This window comes from Zootermopsis nevadensis, unplaced genomic scaffold (genome assembly GCF_977971745.1).
Source record: "Zootermopsis nevadensis isolate Lab colony 2312 unplaced genomic scaffold, Znev_1.0 Znev_ptg000003l, whole genome shotgun sequence".
Taxonomy (NCBI): Eukaryota; Metazoa; Arthropoda; class Insecta; order Blattodea; family Termopsidae; genus Zootermopsis; species Zootermopsis nevadensis.
Window position 1 is genome coordinate 4,986,375 of NW_028259135.1, and position 24,850 is coordinate 5,011,224.

Here is a 24,850-nt window from a genome sequence, read left to right on the forward strand (position 1 = left end):
GGCTGTCTTCTGGGTAGTCTGACAGAACTTTACCGACGTTTCAGAGGTCCTTGCTGCCTCACACTCCCTGATGATGGCGCCAGCATTGACCTGTGAAACGCTGGTAAGCTTCTACCACACTACACGGCTTATCTCCAAGAAGACCGACGTCACCAAGATAGTTTTTGTTGTCCGCTGATTGTGGCTGTTCAGTCTTCGTTCGCTCGGTTGCGTGCGGTGTCTGATGGACGGCGCCCCGTCGTCTGGAGGTCCCGCCCGGGGTTCCCCGTATCTTATCAGTTTCGTACCTGCAGGCTATGTGCGGCTTGAATGACTTTCCGTGTCTTCTGCAGGAACTGCCTTTGAAAACATTTCTGCTGATAAAGACGCGGCAATGGCAGTCATATTGGAACTTTGTCTGCCAGACAATTTTGCTACGTCAACCAGGAAGTACTCGAGAGTTCCGTTCATTGACGAAATCCGCGCTGGGCGGCGCTTGTGCCCCAGAGTCAATCTGTCGCATTCTGTAAGGTGTGGGCTTCGAGGCGGCCACGCCGCGTAGATCCCGGTCAGACTCGTCGTGCTATGTCCTCCAGCTGGGGGAGCGCTTGTTCCGTGAAATAACACGGGCCCAATTATCCTCCGCGCGCCAACTTCTGTGGTGCTTCAGCGTCTGTTATCTTGGCTGTTTTCGTAACCAATTCGAGATTTCTTTTTGTCCAGCACCGATCCTGCAGACCGTAATTTTGTTACGATGTTGGAAATCGCTGCTTTGCATGGTACTGTACTGTCAGGATACTTTGTACGGCATTTATTCCATGCAGAACGCTGTACAAATGTGTTGCAATGAGTAATTTATGGCCAGAACTGTACATCATATCCTACCCCAGTTATTTCACGACGCTGTGAGCTGTACTTGTCTCAAATAAAAGCGACGATGCTGAACACGCAGCGCTGTCGAGAAATGACAGGCAGCATCGAGTGACGAGGGACTGTTGGACGGGTAACAGTGGTCATGCGCGGGCGAACAGTCTTCTAGCCGGCCGGTCTGAGGAAAAATGGGATTCCCTGCCTGAAGTGCCAATTTATGCTGGACTTTTTTCGGATCAGAGTTCTTGGACCATGCTTCAACTGGGATATTTATTTATTATTAACTGCAAATGGGTTTATACCCGGTGGCAGTGTTACAGATGGTTATAAACAAATTTGCATTTACACTTAACATATCCTTTTGCAAAATGTCTTGTTGACTACGTTTGTGCACTGCATTAAAACAGATCGGTACTTGCTGACGCTTGAAGATTCGTTGTCGAGTTAAGGCGGGAGAGTTCGTACCTTTGTTTGTTAGTAATCGTAAGTCTGACACAAACTTCAGTTCCTCCTGGCCATCGAATGAGCGCCCGTATCTTCCGTAATTCGTTTTATTTAAACCGGCGTACAAGGCTTGCAGGATGACCTGTCCAAATTCCTTGAACGCAGTTTCCCAATTAAATATCAAAAAATCTATCGATAATCAGTGATATTTGATATTTGCAATGGCTCATAACGCGTACGTCGGATCTGCACGAGATGTTTTATTGTCAGTCAGAACATCAGGCGGAACTAAAATATCGAGGAAAATGGCGTTTCCTTTCCGAGTCTTGATACATTCACGTATTTGCCCAGCTTTCCGCTGATTGGCATTGGATCGCCCTTTTTCGACCAAGTTCACCCGATAAAAAAAAATTGTTTCTGACGAAATGCCAAATTGCACGTGAGTGCGTTGACCTGCGGCCAAAATTCGCGGTGGCCGTGATGGACCTTCGGCAATCGTCATCAGGCAGCCAGGAAGATCCTGGACCATGAAGTTCGCTCGTAAGAGTTAGGAGTCAGATTTGTTGACCAGTTTGTATTAAATCTAATTTTTTTCCTTAAAATATTTTAGGGAAACGGTTGTTTCGTAGGTTACTTTTCGACACTTTATCAGTTGCTTTGGTTATTTAATAGCGATTGAGATGCGAGAGAAGACAAATAATTGCCCGTGGCGAATTGGAAAGTTCTTCCTCACGAAGATTTCATAGGGAATGTGAATCTGTCGCGGAATTCACTTGTGTGGCTGAGGAAATCCACGGTCGCGCTGCTTTGAGCGAGGCTAGGGGTAGGTCCAGAGATGCCTTTCGTTTATGAGGGTGGAAACTTTCTGGGTGATGTTTTTAATATAACAGATCAGTGCAGGGAGATTTTGCGTCGTGTTGATTTGGCTTCGGAGCGGATAACACGCGAGCGTGTGTCTGTGCTGGTGAGAAATGCCGCCTGCTGAGGACTTGGCGTCAAGGACGTCCGTGAGAAAGGTGTCTGCGGGCGTTGGTGGCAGTCCCAGGTCGTTTTGGCCCTGGGCCTTGCCAATCTCTGAGCCCGTTCATGATCGCACACAACGTAATTTGCACTTGGATCGAAGATTTTGTCACTGTCATTTGAATATTCTGCATTCGGAGAAAAGCACGCAAGTGTCGTGTGGGGACATTCTGTCCCTGACGCCACTTCCATCCGTATTGCTGTTGGCTTTGACGCCATCAGTTGACGCGAGAGAGTTTTAAAAGCCACAGAGGGAAGGGCTTCCTCTGACGTCCGCTGATGCCTCTTCCGACTCCCGGCTTGCACCAAACCTCTTTATGCCTGTTTTTGTATTATTTTAGCCTTGAATCTGATTTATTTGTTATGTATCAGGAACGTTTGGAAGGGTTTTTCAGTCTGTCTCTTAGATACGAAGCCTGTCAGTGAGATTCGACGTTTCCACGGCGACGGGTGTTGAGGATGGCTGTCTGTTGGGGTTTAACTACCGTGTGGTGACCGATTTTTCAAAGGAGCTTGCTGTCTCTGTCATCGCATAAGACGGCCACAAGCTTTTATTGTTGGATGTTTCTGCAGATGGCTGAAATTATTTACTTTTGAACGGATTCTGCACTTCTAAAACGAATGGTCGGCCACGCAACCCACAGTGAAACACTTAAAGATGGTTGCCATTCAACACAGTTTGATTGGGTTATTAAACACTCAAATTCGCTGCGACTGCGCAAGAGCCCAGGCGCATGTCACGTCATGTCGTAACCTGCTCGCGCCAGTCCGTCAGATGCCTTTCGGCCGCCGAAGTGCGAGGATGTCTTTTTCACAGTGTTCACGCTGTCGGACACCGCCTGGCGCCCTGTTCTTAACTCGTGTCAGAAAGAGTTCAGGGACAGATTTCCCGATTCTCCTGTGCCAAAGAAATAGTATCTTGCCTGGAGAACCGTTTCTTTGATTCATGAGCTCTTCACCGGGTTGCAACAAGCATGATTGAATAATTGAATGATTGAATCGCCCAGCGCGGTGAACATTTCCACACTTCACACTACGCCCCCTCCCCGAATTCATCTGCTTTTTAATTTCTCCGTGAATGCGATTTTCATTTGTTACTGCAGTTCGCCAACAATTGAACGTGATTTTATCTTCGTGTGAAACCATGAAGTTGACCTTGTCTGCGTCTCCGCTTACTGTGGGAGCAACAATGAGGCAGAACCACGCCCTGATTGAAGCAATTGGATAGGAATATTTTTTAATTGCATTTGCGGTCTGCGGCTTGTGATTCAACTGGTTTTCTATCTAAATTCAGCTCTCGTAGGTGCAGTCAAGGTCTCGTCCTCTGAGAAAATAGATGTTTACTTCTGTTGACATCATTCTGCAATCTTCTGGTTCTGCAATTAAATGTGAAACTCGCGTTCCATGAACAGGGCGAAGGAGGAAGGATTACTCTGAGGCCGTGCTACAGGGTTCATAATGAGGACGAGAATTATGTTTGCACGAAGTTCTAACGGGCTACTGTTGAAAATAATTAGTTCCACCCGAACTGTGTCCACAAAGGCCCACGCCAAATTGAAACGTTCCTTTCTCTTAACACTGGAAGGTATTTTAATGTCGCGAGGCGCCTCTGAACAACGAAACAAATGAAAATACACCAGAGAACGACAATCGCCCTCTGAACGACAATGTCGCGGGTGTTCTGTGGCAGCCAATAGGGACTCTTGTGTTCTGTTTTCGTATCTGATGCTACTAAGAATGTGTTCTGTCGTGGTTTTCCATCCTGAATGCAGCACGGATTCTGTCAAGTGTGGACGCTGGGGCACTCCGTCACAGTGGTCAGCCAAGAAGCTATCCGAATGTTCTTGGCGTGGTTCCTAAATTGACTGAGGAGGTATTTCATCCAAAGAAGGACGATGTTGACCTTATATGCCAAATTAAGGACCTCTTGGCTACATTGGGCTCCCTGGATATGGAAGCCATTTCGGTCCGGTAGACGTCAGGGATTTATCTCTGCAGCCCAGGTCGTTTGAAGATGCTGTAGGAAGCCGATCACGATGTCTGAGAATGTGGCGGATGTCCAAAGTGTTCGTGTTTTATAAGTTGACACCTGAAAGTAATGCCGATGGAGCGTTCCCTGTCTGTGTCCACGTAGACGCGAGATGCTTTCCGAACCGTTAATATGTAGGGAGGGGAGCGGAGGGGAAGGGGATTGCAGAGGATTTCCCGCAAGGCCACCTTGATCGGAGCGACAACTTCGTCCCCCCCCCCCCCCCCCTGTTGTTGCCGTGGAGACACGATCCAAGGCACGTGTTCTCTTTAGAGTTTTATCCTCCGGCATGAAAAGTCTGTGGAAGAACAATTGAAGTTTGCTTCGCTTGTCTGCAGTAGGTTGAAAACCAATTCTGGTTCTGTGACTTGTAACTATTGAATTATGAGGCGCGTTGTAATAGGAATATAAAAATATCGAGGTAAGAAAATAGAACAAGGACACTCGGGGGAGGTACGTGGGACGGTAGAAAGAGTTGTCTCTGCTATTGTCACTCTTTTGTGAACAGTCGTGGGAAATGCAATGCGCGGCGCGCGTCATAAAATGGCAGATCCGCGTCGTAACATTTTAGTGTCTGCTCCCGTGATGACGTCTTGGCGAGGGGAATAACGCACCGGAAATCCAAATGCCCTGCACTTCCATCAGCTTTTACTTACATTCCTCGTTCACACGTTGGATCTGGCTGACTGCACAGGCGTTTTTATTGCAAAACTGCGTTCGAGGATGGAACTATAGTGGATTGTGGGGATTCGATCTCGTGAAGATGCAAACTGAACGGCTATAGGATACAATATCTGATTTTGTACAACAACAAAGTAAGCAAGAACAAATTTGCCGACAGGATCTGCTTGTGTCCCATGCGCCAGTGCGAAAAGCATGTCTCATCTGTTTCATTGCATACTAAATGAATGTGAAGAAATTAGGTCTTTTCTTAACCGTCTTCAAACATACAAACGCGCGATTATTTCCTTAAATGGCGTTAACCACTTGATCTTTGTAATGGTGAAGTGTTTTCTTTTCGGTACGTACTTAATTCTTAAATGTTACTTTGACGAGCTTCGATTTCAAGGGGTTAATTAAATGGTAGTATTAGATTTTTTCTCTCTCGAAACGTCGCTTTTAAACCAGTGAGTGTGGGCTACCTCGTTCCTCTGCTGTGGTTTCAAAACGGGACTACTCATCGTAATAGGCTTGTATATTGAAAATCAAAACTTTCTCCTTCAATGATGATGATGATACTGGAAGGGCTTCTTTTTTCCTGAAACGCTTTGTGAAAGATGGACCCAGTGAGTAGGCCCTATTGGTTCTTTCGCCCTTTCGCTGTCTCTCTGACGCCTTCCTCACCACGTCAGTTTCTCTTGTAACATTTCCTGTCTCATCCCTTTCCCGTTGTATTTGCCGCGTTACGGATTTCCAGTGTTGGTTGGCTCTGCTGACGTCACGAATTCATAATCTGGCCATTTAACATCTTCGCAACGTATTTATTCAAAATCGCTTTTTTGTAATTAGCCCTGTCCTCCATCCCACACCCCGGGCCAATAATCGTGTATCTGTCCGTTTCTTAACAGTAGGAACTTCCCGCTGTTGAAGTTCCAGACGCCTGTTACGAGCGGCGGCTTCTGGAACTTTCTTCGTGGTTTTTGAAACAATTGAACCTCGGTGCATTGTCTCCGTACGATTAAGGCAAACATGAGGCGAGTGTGGAATAAGGTTATGTGGGCGGGATTACGTGGGAGAGACTATTATTAACACATTCTGTGTTCCAGAAATAGGTTTTTGAGTTGTGAACTGGTCCAGCAACCAGCTGCTCTCAGCTGTTGTAGACTGGGACGGAGATCATCTCGTGTTTTTTGCGTATAGAACGTCATTCGACGATCTCTCACAGTTCTTGATGTCAAAGAAGCCATTGGACGTGTAGGAAAGAAGGATCTTGTGCGTGCTTTTCCGCGTGAGAGTCTGGGCCCCTTCTGAGGACGCATGGCGAGCTGCGTGCGTCATTGGAAGTCGGTGACAGCTGAATGCGGCCCTAAAAACAGATCCCTTTCGTTCGTCATCGCTTGTCATGAACTGCAATTGTTCCATGAACGTTCTTGTTCGTTGCAGAAGGAAACAGGAATTTTGAGATCTTTTCTCACATGTGTACAGCGAGAAAACACTGATTAGTGTTACTGCTAGAGACGAGACGGGGCTTTGTCTCTCGATGGAGGCCCTGAAATGGATCGCTTCCTTAAAACCTCGGCTGGGAAAATTTTATCCCAGTCAAATGGACGTGCAGAATTACGCCCCCCCCCCCCCCCCCCAGGTGGTTCACATTTGTTAGGGTCATCCGGGTCGGCTACAGCGCGCTGACCAGACGGTAAAAGTTACTGACGTCTCGGTGAAAGCCTTGCTACTGTGAGACGGAAGTAAGTTTTTCGGAAACGTCGGAATATATTGGCGGCCGTAGGAGAAAATCGATAAATTGCCGTGTGAAGTGTCGACCCCGCATCGAAATCCGCCACTGCATTTCGTTAGAGGTTGGAATGTTATGTAGGTGGCGTCATTTAGGTCCGTTAGGAATGACCACAGTTAGGCGACGGGTTTTCGACGCCATTTCCAGTCCACGGGAAGAAAAATGGAGGCCTTGTGTGGGAAATTGGTGAATACACGTGCAAACATATCGAGATTTTCGTTTGTGGTATTCAGAGGACTAGACTGGGGATAATACGAACGAAGTAAGACGTAAAGCTACTGGAACTTTAAAAAAGGGAATGCAAGAAAGATGAGTTAATGAGCTTCGAACAAACAGCATGAATAGAACTGTTTGATTTCAGAAGGGTTGCCAACCCAGAACTGATGTGGTAGAAGATTAGAACGGTCATCGGCTTGCGGATTACCAACAATGTCTTTAGTAAGTTCTTGTAGTCTTGTGACCACACGTTGAAAGAGAGCTTCGTCTTTAAACAAATCTGCACTTTCGGGCAATAATGGACGCGCGCGATGTTATAATTCGTTTCTCTGTTTGATTGCGCGTTGGAATTCCGTGCAGAAACAATTTCTTTTGTTGTGATTTAGAGCATTGTTTGTGGTGCCTGGCTGACTGTAGCGGAGTGACGTAGGTCATTGTTGAACGACGGCGCTGTGACACAACTTGCTCGAAACACCAAACACCATTTCCATTTTAGCTGTTAGTGTGTTGTTGAAACTTGTGCGCAAATACACACTTACACACCGGAAGTGGCTTGGAATACTGTAGCGCCTGTGAAAACAGACGAAAGTTCGATAATTCTGGTCCCCTCAGTTTCAGGAATGAAAACTTCAACGTGTTTCGACGATAAAAGGACCCAATTTCCCTTATTTATTTATTTATTTAGTGTTCTGTCTGACGACAGGTCCATATGAACAGGATCCTTCCATCCTTTTCTCGGACTGGGACCTGTTCATATACGTTCTTGGCAGATGATCCAGAAGTGGTTTGCCATTGCCTTCTTCTGTGTGTGAATGGATTAATTGTTGGGATGCCACGGAGAAACCGGGGAAGCCCCTGGAGGAAACCTCCGTGTTGCCTAGACCACGGCCTTGCCCAACACAAGTTATAAATTCGGGCACCACCGGGAATCGAACCCGAGACCCCAGGATTAAAAGGCCAGCGTTCTAATCGTTAGACCACCTCATCTTATTATTATTTAGTGTTCTGTCTGACGACAGGTCCATATGAACAGGATCCTTCCATCCTTTTCTCGGACTGGGACCTGTTCATATACGTTCTTGGCAGATGATCCAGAAGTGGTTTGCCATTTCCTTCTTCTGTGTGCATGGAGTAATTGTTGGGATGCCACGGAGAAACCGGGGAAGCCCCCGGAGGAAAACTCCGTGTTGCCTAGACCACGGCCTTGCCCAACACAAGTTATAAATTCGGGCACCGCAGGGAATCGAACCCGAGACCCCAGGATTACTGTGGATTAAAACCTTTTTGAAGTTGTAAGGGCCCCTTGGTCTAGCGGTCTGTCCCAAAGACGCGGTCACATCCGAGCCCCGAGTGGGATTCGAACCAGCGAAATTACATTTGATCGGTAGAGTCACTTACTCGAATGCTGTGTCTCCTTTTAATAACTTTCTCTTTTAACTTTCCAACAAAGTTTGCTTAAATTCTGTACGTAAGTTACTTCAACGTTCGTAGTTTCAAGTCGAGTATCGCAGGACGGATTGTGATTAAATTTCATGTAAAAGTTACGCCGTTGGAGGCCGCCACGGAGCCTTAATTCTTATCATTTCCTACAGTCGATAACACCAATATGGCCGACGAACGGTGAGATAGAAGCGACACGTGTTACAGGGTCCTGACGTGGTGGATGACAGTGGGAAAAAACAAAAACTTTTGTTTGACTCGTTCTTTGTAAAATGTCCACCGGCGTGTCACCTTGTGCCGTCTTAGAGTTCAGAAAGAAATGATTAAAGATTGCCCACGATGAAGTACCGGTAGTAGGACGTGGTAGCTATGTTTACCACATGTCATAACTTGTGTTGTTCCAAGAACAAAGATCGAATACAGAGAAGATGCGATGTTTTTCTTGTAAGTAGGGAATTATCGTATTGGTACCGTACAATGTGGCTGCCGGTAGGTACGCATTCAAATCCAGGATCATCTCCAGAAGGCCGTCAGGTGTTCTGACAACCAGAAGATCAAGTAAGTCTGTCTCTTGACTTTAGCACAGTCTCGATGTGAACTCGGCGAGTGAAGGCCGCGCGATTTCGCTTGTTCCAGATGCCCCAGACGGTGCCTTCAGCGTGTTTCAGCCCTACCTGCGACTACACTAACTTCGCAGCCGACTGCTTTGACCTGTCGCTGCTGCCCTCTGACAGTGAAGTGCCGTATTCGCCCACGAACTTGCACCAGCTCATGTCCCTGTACTGTGACCCCACAGGATCTCCCCCGCCCATGTTCCCGGAATTCCTGGATGACCTGCAGGTCCTGAAGACGATGAGCCAGCAGCAAAAGTCAGTGAAGGAGGAGCCGACGTACTTCCAGCATCAGGTGTACTCCGTACCGCCGCAGCCTCCGTCCCCAGCGGGGTCCTCATACGCAAGCAACCCTTCTCCGTATCAGCACTGCCCCTCACCTTCTTCAGCCACCGGGTCCATCAAACACGAGCACAGTATAGACCTGCAGGAGATCCTCCAGGAATCGAGATTTCTCCAGGAGTCCCTGGTCAGCGGCAGAACACTGGAGGCGAAGAAGGAGACCCAGAAGGTCGTGTCAGACTGTGCCGTGGCCACCACGGCTGCCTCTGAGAAAACGTCGACCATCGCGGTGATTCCCGAGAAACCGTGTCCGGAGAGGAAGGCAGGGGACCACCAGCTGCTGCGGGAGGTCCTCAGGGACATGAGCTTCCAGAAGAAGTACAACCTTAAGCCGTTCGACTTCGATGGGCTGGCTGCATCGGGCTTCCTGGCGGGGGTTAAGGTGGAGGCGGACGAGGCTGGGGCGTCGTGCAGCGTCGTCAAGGGCGAGGAAGGGTCGTCGACGCTGATGACCATCGAGCCTGTGCTGTCGCTGGCGATCGAGCAGATCAGGGTGGACATCAGCAACACGTGCAGCGTGCTGGGCATCGCCTCGGGTGAGTAGACGCGACTGATTTCAGTCTCACTTCACAGATTACGCATGTAAACCTGTCCGTTTGATCTCCCGCCTCCTTCGACCCGCGAGTTTAAAATTACAGGTCGCTGGAAGTTTCGGCTTCGTTTTGGTGGTGGTTCCTGTTGACGAAAGTAGTTCCAAGGAGCACGAGGGGCGACATGCCTGAAGGAATAAGATTCACTGTGGAAACGAATTACGTGTTCTCTTAATGTTGGACGTCTCTAGACGAAATTGCTCGTTTCCGTTTCTAGATGCCGACGTTGAGAGAAAATTAGCTGAGATGAGATCTGTTGACAGGCTGAACTCGGAACAGGTCGATTTTCGGTGCGATGTAAATGACTGTGGGACTTGCAGGTGTGCACGGGGCGGCTCGCGTCTGCGCATTGCGGCACAACGAATGTTACGATCCTGCCATGGTTCAAATGACATCTGTCGGACGTGATATAGAACACTTCATGTTTCTGTTTGTTTTTTTCGCAAAGAAAAAGTTGTTCGTATTTGCCGTCATGACACGGCCGGGCCCCGGAAACAAGTTTCACGGACTTGGATTTCCTGGCCCATAATGCTGTTCGGCAGGCGAAAGACGAGCTCAGGTGGCAATGATTTCGCCTTTGCCCTAATTGTTCTCCGATTGCTATCATTTAAAACGAGACCTGAACCCGGCATGGACCTGAGCGTTATTTGTCCTACGAGGGACCAGGCCCCCGTCCTGTGAATTGCTCGGTTGAAGAAAAGCTCCGATTCCACAGACAAATTGCAGAAACGTTTACCGGCCCGGGGACGAGCGTCGGGAAGGCTAAACCCTGAATGAGGGGAACTATTATTACATCTGCCTCAGATTAGCTCCGTGTACAGCGGAACTAGCGATCTGTCGTTGCGTCAGTTCGAGCAGATTAAGACGCTCCGGAGTGGAAGCTGAGGAGGAGGAAGTGTGTCATCTCGCTCAGTCGAACACCGACCGGAAACAAGGCCGTCGAATCGATTTTATCGTGAAGTGTTTTGATTTTAAGTTACTCCGACTGATTTGAGGTAACGGACAGAACGAAACTTAAAACAAATTTAATTTGGGAAAGGCACGGATTTATGTGTACGTGAACATTTTCAGGGAACATCCTCTCATAAATTGAAGAAAGGAAAGTGTGGACAAACGTTAAGACGATGGTCCGCAAACAAGGTCGAAATTCACCCAAGTTTCTCCCATCACTTAATAAATTTCGTTTCAACTTTACGCTTCAAAAGAATGGAATTGTGTGTGTGTAAAAGAAGTCCGGTAGAAGAGCGAGCGACGTCCGCTTTGCAGCTGTGCCGTATTCACTTTCGTACGATCGGGGTCTGCCGGTGCGACTGGTTTGTTCACGAACAGACGGAGAATATTTGAGGACTGGGCCTACGCACTTTGTGAAATAAATCGACTGCAAAGTAGCAGGATGTTATAAATTGAAACCACAAATTTGCGAAGCACAAACAACCGTCTTTTCTAAACATTAAGTTACAAGAGTCTTCACTTCGCATGCGTCAATTTGCTTTGGGTATTACGGGTAGCTTTCTCAGCAAGCATTCGTGTTTTATGATGACATCTCACAAGGAAGAGACGTGGGAAACTAAATTTGATCCTCAATCAACACCTGTTTGACGTGCTAATGCCATCGCTTGGCTGCGTGTTGTCTGAATGTCGTCTTCAATACGTCAGTTCGTTCTTCGAATCAAATCTTCAAGCCGTTGTCTTGGTGCGTGGACCTTGTCTAGATTTTTTATAACCCTTCCATTGCTCCTATTAAATTTATTTTCAAATCTTAAAAGCACTCTGCTCCTGTCAAAGGTCTAATGCAGTGTTGTCGGTACGTACCGAGCTCAGGTCTCCTTTAAGATATTTCTCCTGCCTGTCCGACTGCGTTCTCTACGAATGAACCGTATAACAATGATATTTGTACATCTGTGCACCACGAGACTTTATTAAAATCTCGGGTTTTCCCACGTGTTTTATTATATTTGTGCTTTCGTATGTCCGCGTACACTCGCGATCTTATGAACAAATTGCACGATCACGTTCGCTGGAGATCGTGTCCGGGGGACGCAGACCGACAATTCCGCTGTGGCGGCAGTCGGTGGCTCGCTACGCTGCTAGTTCTGAGCTGTGTTCGACGTGCCAGACGCTAGATCGTCATGTTTAAGGAATTTCATGGCCAGTTGGTGGTCTTTTATCCGACCTGAAGTCTAATCAGAGTTAGCAAGATCCTTCAAGTCTGGAAAGTAATAATGTTTTGACCGAAGTTAAATAACGTGTTCAATCATAAGTGAATAATTAGTTCCAGTAAAGATGAAGGTTATTAAAGAGAATTATTTGATGATGTGCGAGCCTCTTTGTGACACCGACGCAAGGCGGCGACCCGCGAGTCGGCAAGCACACGGTTGGCATAGCAACAAGGTGCCTCCTCTTGTTATGACGGAAGTGAAAAGAACCAACGTTCCTTCCGATCGTCTTTTCACGCAACCTCCTCTGCCGGGTACGAGTGAAGAACCCTGAACATTCATTTATCCATTCGCTGTAGTTAAAATGTTATCGGAAACCTGTGATGATCTTACCACGACTGCTGGTAATGGCCGAGGGAAAGGACGTGGTCCACAACATGGAACAATCAGCCGTTCTAAGTACACGCCATTGGTCTACCACGACGCATTTTGGACTGCAATATGTCGGATTGACCTAACTTCTGTTGTGTTATTGGCTGTATTTTTATCCTCGCCACACCTGCGCCGACCAAGGACACAGCTCAACTCCTCCGTAAGACACAGTTCCTGTTTGTGAGGTGGAACTTTCAGTCTAGGGTCCCACGTTTCGTGTGATTTAATTAGGGCGACGTTTGGACGTCAGAATGGAAACTTCCTTCCCAAATATTCCGGTTTCTTAACAAATAAATGTAAATCATTGTAACTGAGCATGTATCCCTCCGCAGCTGAAACCACTCGCGTGGCTTGGAAATTACATACTCACAGATGAAGGTTTATTGAATTAAATGCGACGAGTAAAGGAAAGCTCGTATAAGATCAAGGAAAAGTTTGCCCGTGGAATCACGGGCACAGTTCTTCGAAATTTCTGTTCACGCGAGGCCAGACACTGATCTGTTAATTTACAGTGGCTGCCGGTTTTCGCTGCTTGAGCTGTACCCACAGAAACGTTTCGTTCGTGTGGTGTATGGGTCAGTTTGCTTGTGGCTGACTTAGACGGACGGAGGCTGATCGTGTTTCGAGCACGTTTGCTAGGGAGCATGAAAACATCGGTCTCCTGTTAATCAAGGGCTAATGTTTTCCACCCGATCTATAATTGCTACAAGAGTGCTTCCAGATATAAGAGCGAAGTGCTGCGTTGCAATATATGAGACTTGTCCATTTTTTCGTTTGACAGAAGCAAAATTATCCATTCTGTTGAAAAACATAAATTATACTTCAAGAAATCGCCTTTAAAACACCGACGCCTGTTAACTTTTCTTTGGACGGCGCAGTGCTGCATTGCGAATCACCACGCGCACGAGCCGTGCAAATGCGGTAGTGGCTGTTCCTTCTACCGTACACAACCCCGCTAATAATAAAATAAAAAAATACATTGTATTGGGCGAAATTTAAAAATTTAAATAAACTCTTCACACTGAAAATGTGCTACAGATTGCTTAAAGTACATTGTTACGAAACACAGTTGTACTGCAACTCTCGGTTTTGTAAATGAAAACATGTACGGGGGGGGGGGGTGACAAAGAATGGAATTAAAAGCTCATAAGGACCCGTGCACTATTCACTCTTATGTCTGCATTGTTTGTACGTCTTTCCCTTCGGTTATTTTCGACGCCCCCCCCCCCCCACCCCAAACACTTTTATCTTAATTCCCGTCTTGCCCAGGCCAATCGTCTTTAATCAACGGAACAAGCCCGCATACGTCGTTCGTGTTGTGTTTGATCTTCGTTAGCGAGATCTGATTAACTTTTTATGTAACCATAATCGGCGCAACCTACGCTGCTCTCAAGGTCATTTCTAGTTGGTGAGCAACAAACCGACCATTTCAGAACGCAGTTTACTTCAGACTCTGCTGAATTTGTATTAAACTTGAGACAGACCGACCACTAGCAGTCAATTGAGTCTTTTAGCGGGCCGAGTTAAATTGCATGGAAAATATTATTACAAAAATCGTGTTTATTTGTAGGCCTACTTACCTGAATCCAGGTAAAGGCGTTACTTACGTTGAAAATGCGAATACAACTCGGAATTTAACAGCGAGTGAAGTTGTTTCAGACCGGAGTTTGTAGTCTTTAAGTTTTTCGTTAGACACATTCACGAATAATTTACGCAGACGTGCCCTTTTGACTAAAGTTTCATGGCCCAGATCAGATTTCCGCGTGGGTTGCGTTCAGATTTGGTGTTTTCAGACACGTAGAAAATTCGTTGCTGTGGCAACAAACATATTGAAGCTTTTTAAGTCGTGTCGCCAGGTTTCGAAAATTTGGTGTCAGAACGACTCTCGGGCATCTGGCAGCAGCCCGCCGGAATGGAGGGGCTTCACGTGCCCTGGCCTCGTGGGTGTTTCTTGATGAAAGCTCTTGGTGACTTGAACAAAGCGTTTGATAGAATTTTCTAATGTCTTTTTCATTCTTCTTCGTAACTTATTTGAACTTGTTTTGTTGTGTGTTGCCAAGCGTGGCAGCTTAGCTAGCTGGCTCGCTGCTGTTGCGTCCGTCTCATAAGGGCAAGGCCCGTACCACACCCACCTTGTCAAGGTTACGGCGTGTCACAAAGACTGAGAGAATGTGCGCCCGATATCGGGGAAGTAACGCAACCACGGAGCGAGAGGACGGGAGAAGCCTTGCGATTTGTAATTTTCACGCAGTTCGATAAAATAAAAAGGGGGGGGGGGGAATGGATTGGGCGGTGGCGGATCGGGCACTTTTAGTCGAAGTGGGATCCTCGAAACAGACGTCACTCTTACATGAGTCCAGAAGTTTGACACAGTTAAGGCCACGCGGACATAACGAAAATGAAATTTCTAGTCCAGTTTCATAAAACGACCGACCCGTTATACACCGAGAGCTGTGACCGGATTTATTATTCCGAAACAAACATATCCTCGGTTTTAAAATGTTAACAAGACGTCAAGACAAAAGCAAGATTGGAAAGTGCGCTCTTTCGAATACACAAACATTTCAAGGTTCTTCATCACGCCAAGTCACTGTTGCTCCTTACGCCATTCTTAAACTGATTTAATTCAGGTCATCGATGCTCGGTAACTCATTCTTGCACAGACGCGATCCAAGGTCATTGTTGCACAACAATGATACCCAATCATGCAGGAAAACACAGACATACATTAATGGGTCCTCAAGGTGTCCTTTGCTCTGGCTAGAGCGTGCATTTCTACTCCAAAATCAGAAACCAAGACTGGCTGTTCCGTACAGTAAGGACAAGAACAGTTTATTTAAAAGAAAACTCTGCATTTATGCATTGAACAACAATGGCAGATGACTTAGGAACTCTCTGTTACAGCATTTCAGAGTAAGTTCAAAATTTATGCTCATTGTTTACGGTAACAATCACAGAATCTCCTGGTGTTTTTGTTTTGGTCGTGAGCCCGGTGTCAGTCGAAGCCTCTGCAAAACAGTGAATTTTAAAATATGGCTGCTCAAGGGGAATGACTTAGTCTTGTGGGCAAACCGATCCATTCATTTAAACAATTTGAACTGTTTTCTGTTGGTTTCCATAAAATTCATGGTAATGATAGGTTTTTGCCATTACTGAAAATGCCTTTCATGGGCCTACGAAGTTCCAAATTGCAGAATAAATGTGGTTCTGTTTCTGATACCCCCAGGGATGGTTTACAAAGCCTGTTCCTTCTTTCTACCAACCCTAGGCAAGTTTGGAATCCATTTCTGAGGTGGGAGCACCAATAGAGCAGATTCTGTTACCCCCAGTGGTGGTTGGCGTAGGGGGCAGACAGCATAACGTGCCCCCACCCAGAGATGAAGACTTCGTGCGGTAGAAAAATCTGAGATCAGACCCAGAATCCCTACATGAGATCTTGGGGGGTGAGATGCTACTGGGAAATTGTGTAGTTGATTCCTCTAACCTAGGAGACGTTCCAGTCATGTGAATGCAGTGGCAAATCTTAGTTTTCACAGAAGCAAGGATTTCTTTATCTTGTTCATAACTGACTTATCAAGAAACTTTATCAGACAATTGGTTATGCTATGGCATCAAAAACATTTGTAGCTTTCGCTGTATAAAGTTGTCGCAACTGTCGACAGTCGACATTATTACTAAACCTTGTGTTCAAGTGATGAATTGTTATTTTCCTGGAAAACGACAACTGGGCAGACAAAGGAGGAGATGGGAGGATAATATCAAGATGGATCTTAGGGGGGTAGGCTGTGAGGATGGTGAACGGATGGAGTTGGCTCAGGATTGTGTGTGGTGGCGGGCTTCGGCGTTGTTGGTGTTGGACCTGCGGGTTCTGCTACCTGGGAATTGGTATTAGTTGGTTAACTGTAGCATCGACGCTAACAGATTGCACACTAGCATGTGAGGAGACATTAAATGTTGTGTCAGATAAGGATATACTTTTGGTTGACTTTCATTGTACATATCCTAGAACATTGAGTCTTGCATCAAATATTTACAGATTTTACTTGACATAATTTGTTTCGAGTTACATGGATCCAAATGAAGAGAAGGTTGTTCTTCATCTTCATTTTAGGTGTAGCAGAAAGCTAGATTAATTGCGTGCGCCATTTTGGACATGAGATTTGAACCTCATTTCCAAATTCTGTGCTAGGACAGTCTGGAAGTTTGTTCTGAATCAAAATGGAGGCTTGAATTGGTGACATCTTCCAAATTACACCATTTCTGTTAGAAGAACTTTTACTGATTATCCAGTAAGTGACTGTACGCTTAGTGAAGTGGATCATGTTCCAGACTTGGCTCAGTGGACAGTGGATGATGTCAAGGCCTGGCTCCTGTGGACGCTGCGTCAATACAATATGCCCATGATCCGCATTGAATACTTCAATATGGATGGTGTGGCACTCTCAGCCCTCTCAGAAGAGGAGTTCCAGAAGAGAGCACCTGAGGTAATTTCTGGAATAGAACCAAGTCTTTGTGAATTATGTTCCTGTACTGAGTAACTCCGTGTTCACAAAAGTAAGAGGTGCATTGGGGGAAAAACAGAAGTGTGAGTACAAAATTTTGACAGGCAAATTATTTGTGGATTTTAGTAATGATGGCAGTTGTAAAGCCTCCTCAGACACCTCACCTTGTCTTTATAGCGCATGTTTTGTCCACAGTGTGGCAGCACACTGTACGCCCGTCTTGAGATCTGGAAGGCAGCTTGTGCAGAAGTAGAGTCGCAGCCGGACGTCGGTGGTACACCCCAGTGGAACTGCAGCAACTCGAGTGGCTCCAGTGGTGAAGTGTCTGAAGGTAAGCGAAGAACACGGAACACTTGGCAACAAAACTTTAAGCTCGCTTATAACAGACATCCATTGACTGATTGGTTTAAAGTTGATATGGATGTGTTGGTTATTCATGACTTTTGCATTAAGAACTAAACACTGCCTCTGTTATGTGGGATAGGGTATTTAAACACTGGCCAGACTTTAATCGGGGGATTTAACTACTAATGGCATTAAAGTAAAGGTTTCACGAAAGAAAATGTGTTTACTTTCAATAGTCCTATATTTTAATATTAAAAATTTATTTATGAACAGGTTTATATATTCCAAAATAAATTAAATATAGTATATATATATATATATATATATATATATGTGTGTATCAAAATAATTAATACTTAATTTCACCCCAGAAGTTTTCATGTTAACCAAGTTGATATTTATGTTAAGAAATTAAAAAGGTGAAGATGCAGAAGTGCCATATGGAAGCTTCATTGAAGCTTTTCCTAGTGGTCATCTTGACTGAGGTTTTTTCCCCTCAGTCTCCTCCAAAAGAAGGCTATTTCATACAAATTAGACTGTGACCACTTCCTTCCATATGCCTGAAATATATTATTAATTAATCAACCTCATTATCCTATTAATTGACACTAGTCTGAGCTACCAACAGCATCCTTAAAGAAATAAATAAATAAAAAAACACCAAACATCCTGCCACCCAGACCCACAGACGTATCTTTGTCTTCTGAGTGGCCATCTTCATCAAGTTTTCCTTATCAGAGCGTGTTCTTATCTTCTCTTCATCTTCAGCCCTGCATCCTCAACCCCATATTTGAAGTTCATGATTTAATTTCCCCTATGATGCCTGCAAAAAAAATGGAGGTCCTAATTATGCAGTCATTTTTATTTCAGCAGCAATTGTTGTTGCGTACTGCAGAAGGGCATGTGCTGAAACCATTAGTTCTTCTTCCCTGGCGCTTCTTCTATTATACAAAAGAGTCTTACGTGTTGCAGATGAAGAGGAGGAGGAGCCAGAGCCTGCACCAAGTGGCAGCAGCGGGGCCAAGGCCCCTTCCAGCCGCTCGGCGAGCGGTGGAGGCTCGCACATACACCTGTGGCAGTTCCTCAAGGAGCTACTGGCCTCACCTCAGCTCCATGGCTCCTGCATCCGCTGGCTGGACCGCGGCAAGGGCGTCTTCAAGATAGAGGACTCCGTCCGTGTGGCACGATTGTGGGGCAAACGCAAGAACAGGCCAGCCATGAATTATGACAAACTGTCTCGATCTATTCGCCAGTACTACAAGAAGGGTATCATGAAGAAGACAGAAAGATCGCAGAGGCTGGTGTACCAGTTCTGCCACCCGTACTGTCTGTAGACAGTAAGAGTGTTGTTGTCGGCAATTATTTCTGTATAAAGAATCAATCGTCTGTTTCATCGGTAATTTGTCAATTGGGAACAAAGGGGAAATATTTATAGGGTTCTATTTATGTCCACATAGTAGCAGGTCTACTATTGTAGTACACGCGGATTGCATTTATTTGAGGCGTTTTTGCGAGGTAAATCAATATCGTCCTTCTCGTACACTGTTGCAGTAAGCAAAGTTGTCACGATGAAGCTCAGTTATGCGTACTGTAAGTTTAATTTTTAAGTTTTCTATATTTTTTTTATATACATGTTTATAACTTCTGCTAGACTCTGCAGGTTGACGGACAGATGTGTGGCGACTACATCTTAGTTTTAGTCAAAGCAGATATGGTGGGAGAACAGTGTAATGCCAGTGGCAAGATAATATTTATGTCCCTGATAGGCCGGACCTTCAGATTCAAAATTATAAAATGTGTATAATGTATTGGGTAATTTATTTTTAATATGTTATAGCATTTAGAAGTGTCCAGACTGCTGGCAAAGTGGAAGGTAATTTCCATGTAGCTGGCATCTGTCATTGTATGATACTCTTATAGATGAAATAGATCTTGGTGTCTCGTGTGCATTGAATAACTTGTCGGGAAGTATGCACGGTGTCGAATTGTCCTCTTCCAAAGTTCTGCCTCCGAGATCGTCGCGATGTTACTGTTGCGACTGGAGTCTGATTCAGTGCTCGGCTGCGCTGGGTCATTTTGGATCTGGTGCTGCCTCTGATGCTTGTGTCATATTTAAGTAGCCAGAAACAAGCAATGTTATCTCAGAAGGGCAGAGTTTAAATGAATTTGGAAGTGGGCGTGCAGCACGTGAGTTGTGCAGAAAACCGGTGATTTTTGGTCCCATATATCTATGATATATTCTTTCAAGTAAGTTCTATGAACAACCTACCTGAATAATCTAGTAACATTAGTACATGTTTACTTGCTTATAAGATTAGTTGTTTTAATTATAGTATTTTTTCGTGTGAGATTTAGGCTAAATAAATATAATTAAATATTCTGTTTTTATATATTTATTACAAATAAGTAATCACTTTATGTTGAGTGCATGGAATTAATGTGTTGTCTTTGAGGCGTGCTTACTTATGTCAGTTTCAACGCGTCGTGTAATGGTGCCATATTTGTTTGCCGAAGCGGTTGTGGGGGCGAAACCTCACCCCTCCACAATCCGCAGCGTAACCATCATTCGTCATGATCTGAGCAAACAAACTGCATGTTAAGAAGGTGATTTCTCTTTTATTAGACTGTCTGTAATTTCGTGGGTTGGATTAAATTGAAATTAGCGTTTTGGTGTCTTTATGTTTTTCATACAGGAATGGTGTGTTCAAATCCATTTACTATTTAAGGCTGCTGTCTGGATTTTAAGTCCATCTGACTTTAGCAGTGTGATGCTGTGATACATAAGTAGCTGGACCACGTGTAAACCGTGAAATGTCACAGGTAGTGTTTATTGCCTTTATTAAACTGATGATACAGATGTTATATTTCGTCAATAGCAGTTTGATGATGTCAGAATTCTTCAAGAAGAAAGCTTTGAATAGATGAATGTCATAGAAATCATTAATTTCACTTACATTGAGGTTAATACAGATGTTAAAATTTACGTTTTATGAACTGTACCTTCGAGAAAGTCGCAGTAATCGACAGTACCTTCGTTTCCGTGCTTTTTGATGGTAGTGAGTCAGTTTTAAAGATACCTTATAATATTAACAACATTTAAAATAAGTTTACTTTATATATTTATACTTTTGTACCGACATTATGTGGTAGTATCGCTCCATAATTAGGTTATTGGCAGGTCCTTGTATGCAGCGAGTGGTCTGCCCGATGATTGGGTTTCTAAAACTGCAGTCATTGACGGCGATGTTGGAGTAGTGTCGTAGTTGTTATGTTCATAGTAGTAATGGGATTTGGGGTGAGGTAAAAGAATACTGAATTTATACTATTTCAGTAGGAAGTAGGTATCATTCTTTAATATTTATACTTCGTTAATTATCTGTGTAATGGTGTTAGAGGTGCTCTTTATATATTTATCTTTTTAAATCCTGGATGTGATATTGATACACTAATTGCAGTTTTGGAAACCTCGAAGTGAATATTCTCAAATTTGTGATGGCTTGTTGCCATTGAAATTTGGTAGGTAATGAAAGAGAATTCTGTAGTATTCCCAAAGTGGAACTAAGAGTGCAATTTTTGTGTTGGAAGAGTATATATCGAGGTTATTGATTTATCATAATTAATTATTTTCTTAATTGTTAAAGTCACAGATGTTTTATGTAATGTCGATATAAAAGGAATCTTTGACTCCAGTCTCAAAATAATCATACGTACAATCTATAAAAGTGTTGAACATTTTTATAAATATACTATGAAAAATAGGTATGTGAAAGTACTTGATTATTTTTATGTAACTTTTTATCGAATTCTTTGATAAATAAAAAAGTGTTTATTTTGCATTTCACCTTTTATTGTCTTTAATTGCTGACTACGGATACCATCTGTATTTTTAGTTATTACCATCTGCAACCCAGCATAATGCCTATTAAAACCATGGTGACCATCCGTCCTTACGTATGGAATATCTCGAGAACAGATAAACTGACATTGATGAAATTTGGTATCTTAGCAACACTTCATTTTAGCATAAACAATATTATTTTTTCTCATAATTTTTGAGAATTGTTAGACTAACACGGTAATGCAGTTTGGAACCTTCCATTTCAGCTTCGGTCTTTCAGTATGGCATTGCACAGTAGTCGCCAAAATATTGGGTGTGATACTCCAAGTGAGTGATCTGTCAGACAGCTTAAGTGTGCCTCCATTTATAAGACAATGTGATAGTGAAGAACATGGAAAATGATGAAGATTTCTGTCTTCTGGGTTGTTGCGCCGTGTAGTCTGGTCGATGTTAACCAACGTTTCAGAGGTCATACTGCCTCCGTCATCAGGGCGATGAGTATGAAGATTTCAGTCTTCTGGGTTGTTGCGCTGTGTGGTCTGGTAGATGTTTACCAACGTTTCGGAGGTCATACTGCCTCCGTCATCAGGGCGATGAGTATGAAGATTTCTGTCTTCTGGGTTGTTGCGCTGTGTAGTCTGGTCGATGTTAACCAACGTTTCAGAGGTCATACTGTCTCCGTCATCAGGGCGATGAGTATGAAGATTTCTGTCTTATGGGTTTTTGCGCTGTGTAGTATGGTCGATGTTTACCAACGTTTCAGAGGTCATACTGCCTCCGTCATCAGGGCGATGAGTATGAAGATTTCAGTCTTCTGGGTTGTTGCGCTGTGTAGTCTGGTCGATGTTAACCAACGTTTCAGAGGTCATATTGCCTCCATAATCAGGGCGATGAGTATGAAGGTTTCTGTCTTCTGGTTTGTTGCGCTGTGTAATCTGGTCGATGATTACCAACGTTTCAGAGGTCATATTGTCTCAATCATCAGGGCAATGAGTATGAAGTTTTCTGTCTTCTGGGTTGTTGTGCTGTGTAGTCTGGTCGATGTTAACCAACGTTTCAGAATTCATACTGCCTCCATCATCAGGGCGATGAGTAGGAAGATTTCTGTCTTCTGGGTTATTGCGCTGTGTAGATTGGTCGATGTTTACCAACGTTTCAGAGGTCATACTGCCTCCGTCATCAGGGCAACAACCCAGAAGACAGAAATCTTCATACTCACCGCTGCGAAAACCTCAAATCTTACATGGAAAATGATGTTTTACAAAGAAACAATGGAGTGTTAACAAGTCATATTTTGGCCACGATGTAGAAGGATCCACTACCATGCATGGCGGAATTTTGAAAGTGTTCCTGGCTTTGTTGCATTAAGAAAATTAACTGCTTTACCCCTGGTGGGTGATTCAAGTGCCATTGCCATACAATTCTTATAATATAAAATCTGTGTAGAGTAGTCCAATTATTGAGACCATCTGCATTCAAATAAGGGAAAATCACACTTTGAGAAATGCTGGCAGTGGCATAGCTACTATGTTATGTGATTGAAGGTCGCTGACCCCAGAAAGATGGCATTGACGCCAACTGCAAAGGTCAAATTATGGTGAATGCACTAGAATTTTTGTGCTAGTCATTTCCTTCCTAACCTGTTTAATATTATTGTTCAGAACTTGCCATAATCAAAACAACTAACATGGTCCTAAAAAAATTTTGAGTGTGTAGTACCAACTGTTGGTGCAGGTCCTTTGTTTCATGTGATTTCTGAACTGGGAACTTTTCATATTTACTTTCTACACAAAATATTTGATGCTTGTCAAAATGTCTTTCTCCAGACAAATGACTTCTGACATTTGCTGAGGAGGAATGTGTTGCACTAGCCTGTAAACTGTAAAATCAAGTCCATGTGCCTGTCCTTTACATATAATTAAAGGGTTTTACAACAGCTTCATATGAGCAACCTTCGTGAACATTGACAATTTTTTTCTTCATATTTTTAGCATCAATATAGCAACATGGTGGCCTTGTAAGCTTCTTGTTATGACTGGAGTGATCAAGGTTATGATCATAGGATCCAGAAATTATGTATGGTAATAAAATGTTAAGAACTGCAATTTTTTTATACTGTTTTCCACGAAAAAAGCTGAAGCAAATGCAGCTACAAACAAGTATTCTTTCCGAATGTATTTAATATAAGTTCTAGGAAAGACATAATTACGACATATTTACCTGAAGTAAAATGTGTTGCGTCTAGCAAGTGCTATTTTTGCGCATTTTTGACTAGTGAAGATTCCAGCTACATTCAGTTTGCCCAATATAACCTAAACTTTTCACTTCGCCGCCATGTTTATAATTGCTAACAAGGGTCCATACTGTATTTGTTGTTTTATATTCTACCAAAAAAAAAAATCCTCACCTTGCGGCGCTTTGCAGAAGCCGCATTGTGACGCTTTTGACACAGCTTTTTTAAGTCGCAACAAGAAAACTAGATTGAGTGTACTCAATGCCATTTATTTTTAGAACGAGTTTGGGAAGAGAAAGAGCGTGCTTGCTAGCCATCTAACCTTGGAACTCACAGAACCGGTCTATATTACTTTTCGTGTCTCGCTTGCACCAATTCACGTTACAGCGAACTCTTAATCAACATATTGTACATCTACGCCCAATTCTGTAAGGTAATATAATCTAACCTAACGGTAGCACCTACGACCGCTGTTTTGAATTATCCGTCAAGACTGTTAAGAAATTCCCAATTGATATGATCAGAATAATTTCATTGGTATAACATTTCTTTATCAGTTTATTTTTCCATCCTCAAACTCTTTCTTATCATCATTTTCCTTTCTGTTTATATTTTATAATTTTTGGAGTGGCCTCGCCGTATGATATACTTAAAAACTTTAATCTTGCAATTTGCTACTGCAGAAGAAGCAGACTTCTCAAGATTTTGTTCAAGATTTTTTTTTATCTTAGGAGCACAAAGGTGTATTTGTAATTGGAGTATATACATATTTTCCAAATGTTTTATTTGCAGATTTGCATGCCTTACTGACGTTAATGTTCATTAATTGCAGATTGTCTTTTCACCAGATTTCCAGAATGTTGTAGTTTTGGCCATATTTTTTTTGACTTTTAGCTGTATCGTTGGGAAAATGGGGGAATGAAAAATGTGTTTTAAGCAAAAATCGTTGGTAACCTTGTTTTTATGTCAGGCAGCTAGTGAGATTGGCTACAAGTAGGGGTGAGTTGCTCGAAGGTTTATCATGTGTCTTAAATCTTAACTAACTAACTAGATGGCTTACCGAACCCGAAGGTTCATCACCGAATTAACCAAAGCCCTCCACCGGACCCTGTCCTGGGCCAACAAAATCCAGTTTCCTTCAACTCCTATCTCCCATAGATCCCGCCTGAGATTATCCTCCCATCTACGTCTAGGTCTCCCCAGCGGTCTCTTCCCTTCAGGTTTCCCAACCAGTACCCGGTGCACACCTCTTGTCCCATCCATGCGCGCTACATGTCCCGCCCATCTCACTCTTCTCGACTTAATCACCCTCACAATACTGGGGGAGCAGTACAGATTTTTAAGCTCGTCA

The 24,850-nt window shown here is 44.0% G+C and overlaps 2 protein-coding genes across 5 annotated transcripts in view; one reads left to right on the forward strand and one right to left on the reverse strand.

Annotated features, from left to right (window-relative positions):
• Nucleotides 1-21,269, forward strand: part of LOC110839552 (DNA-binding protein D-ETS-4) — a 40,986-nt gene extending 19,717 nt beyond the window's left edge. For all 4 annotated transcript variants that reach the window (XM_087340480.1, XM_087340492.1, XM_087340485.1 and 1 more), the window contains exons 2-5: nt 9,087-9,939; nt 16,911-17,065; nt 17,279-17,414; nt 18,401-21,269. In XM_087340480.1, coding sequence (XP_087196606.1) covers nt 9,087-9,939; nt 16,911-17,065; nt 17,279-17,414; nt 18,401-18,762 — 1,506 coding nt within the window. In that variant the 3' untranslated portion in view covers nt 18,763-21,269. The remainder of the gene's footprint in view (nt 1-9,086; nt 9,940-16,910; nt 17,066-17,278; nt 17,415-18,400) is intronic.
• The window catches only part of LOC110839576 (uncharacterized), a 146,112-nt gene continuing 137,795 nt past the window's right edge, over nt 16,534-24,850 (reverse strand). The window contains exons 20-21 of the transcript XR_015532570.1: nt 17,248-17,408; nt 16,534-17,072 (exon numbers count right to left, since the gene is read on the reverse strand). The gene's annotated coding sequence lies outside the window, so the exon portion shown is untranslated. The remainder of the gene's footprint in view (nt 17,073-17,247; nt 17,409-24,850) is intronic.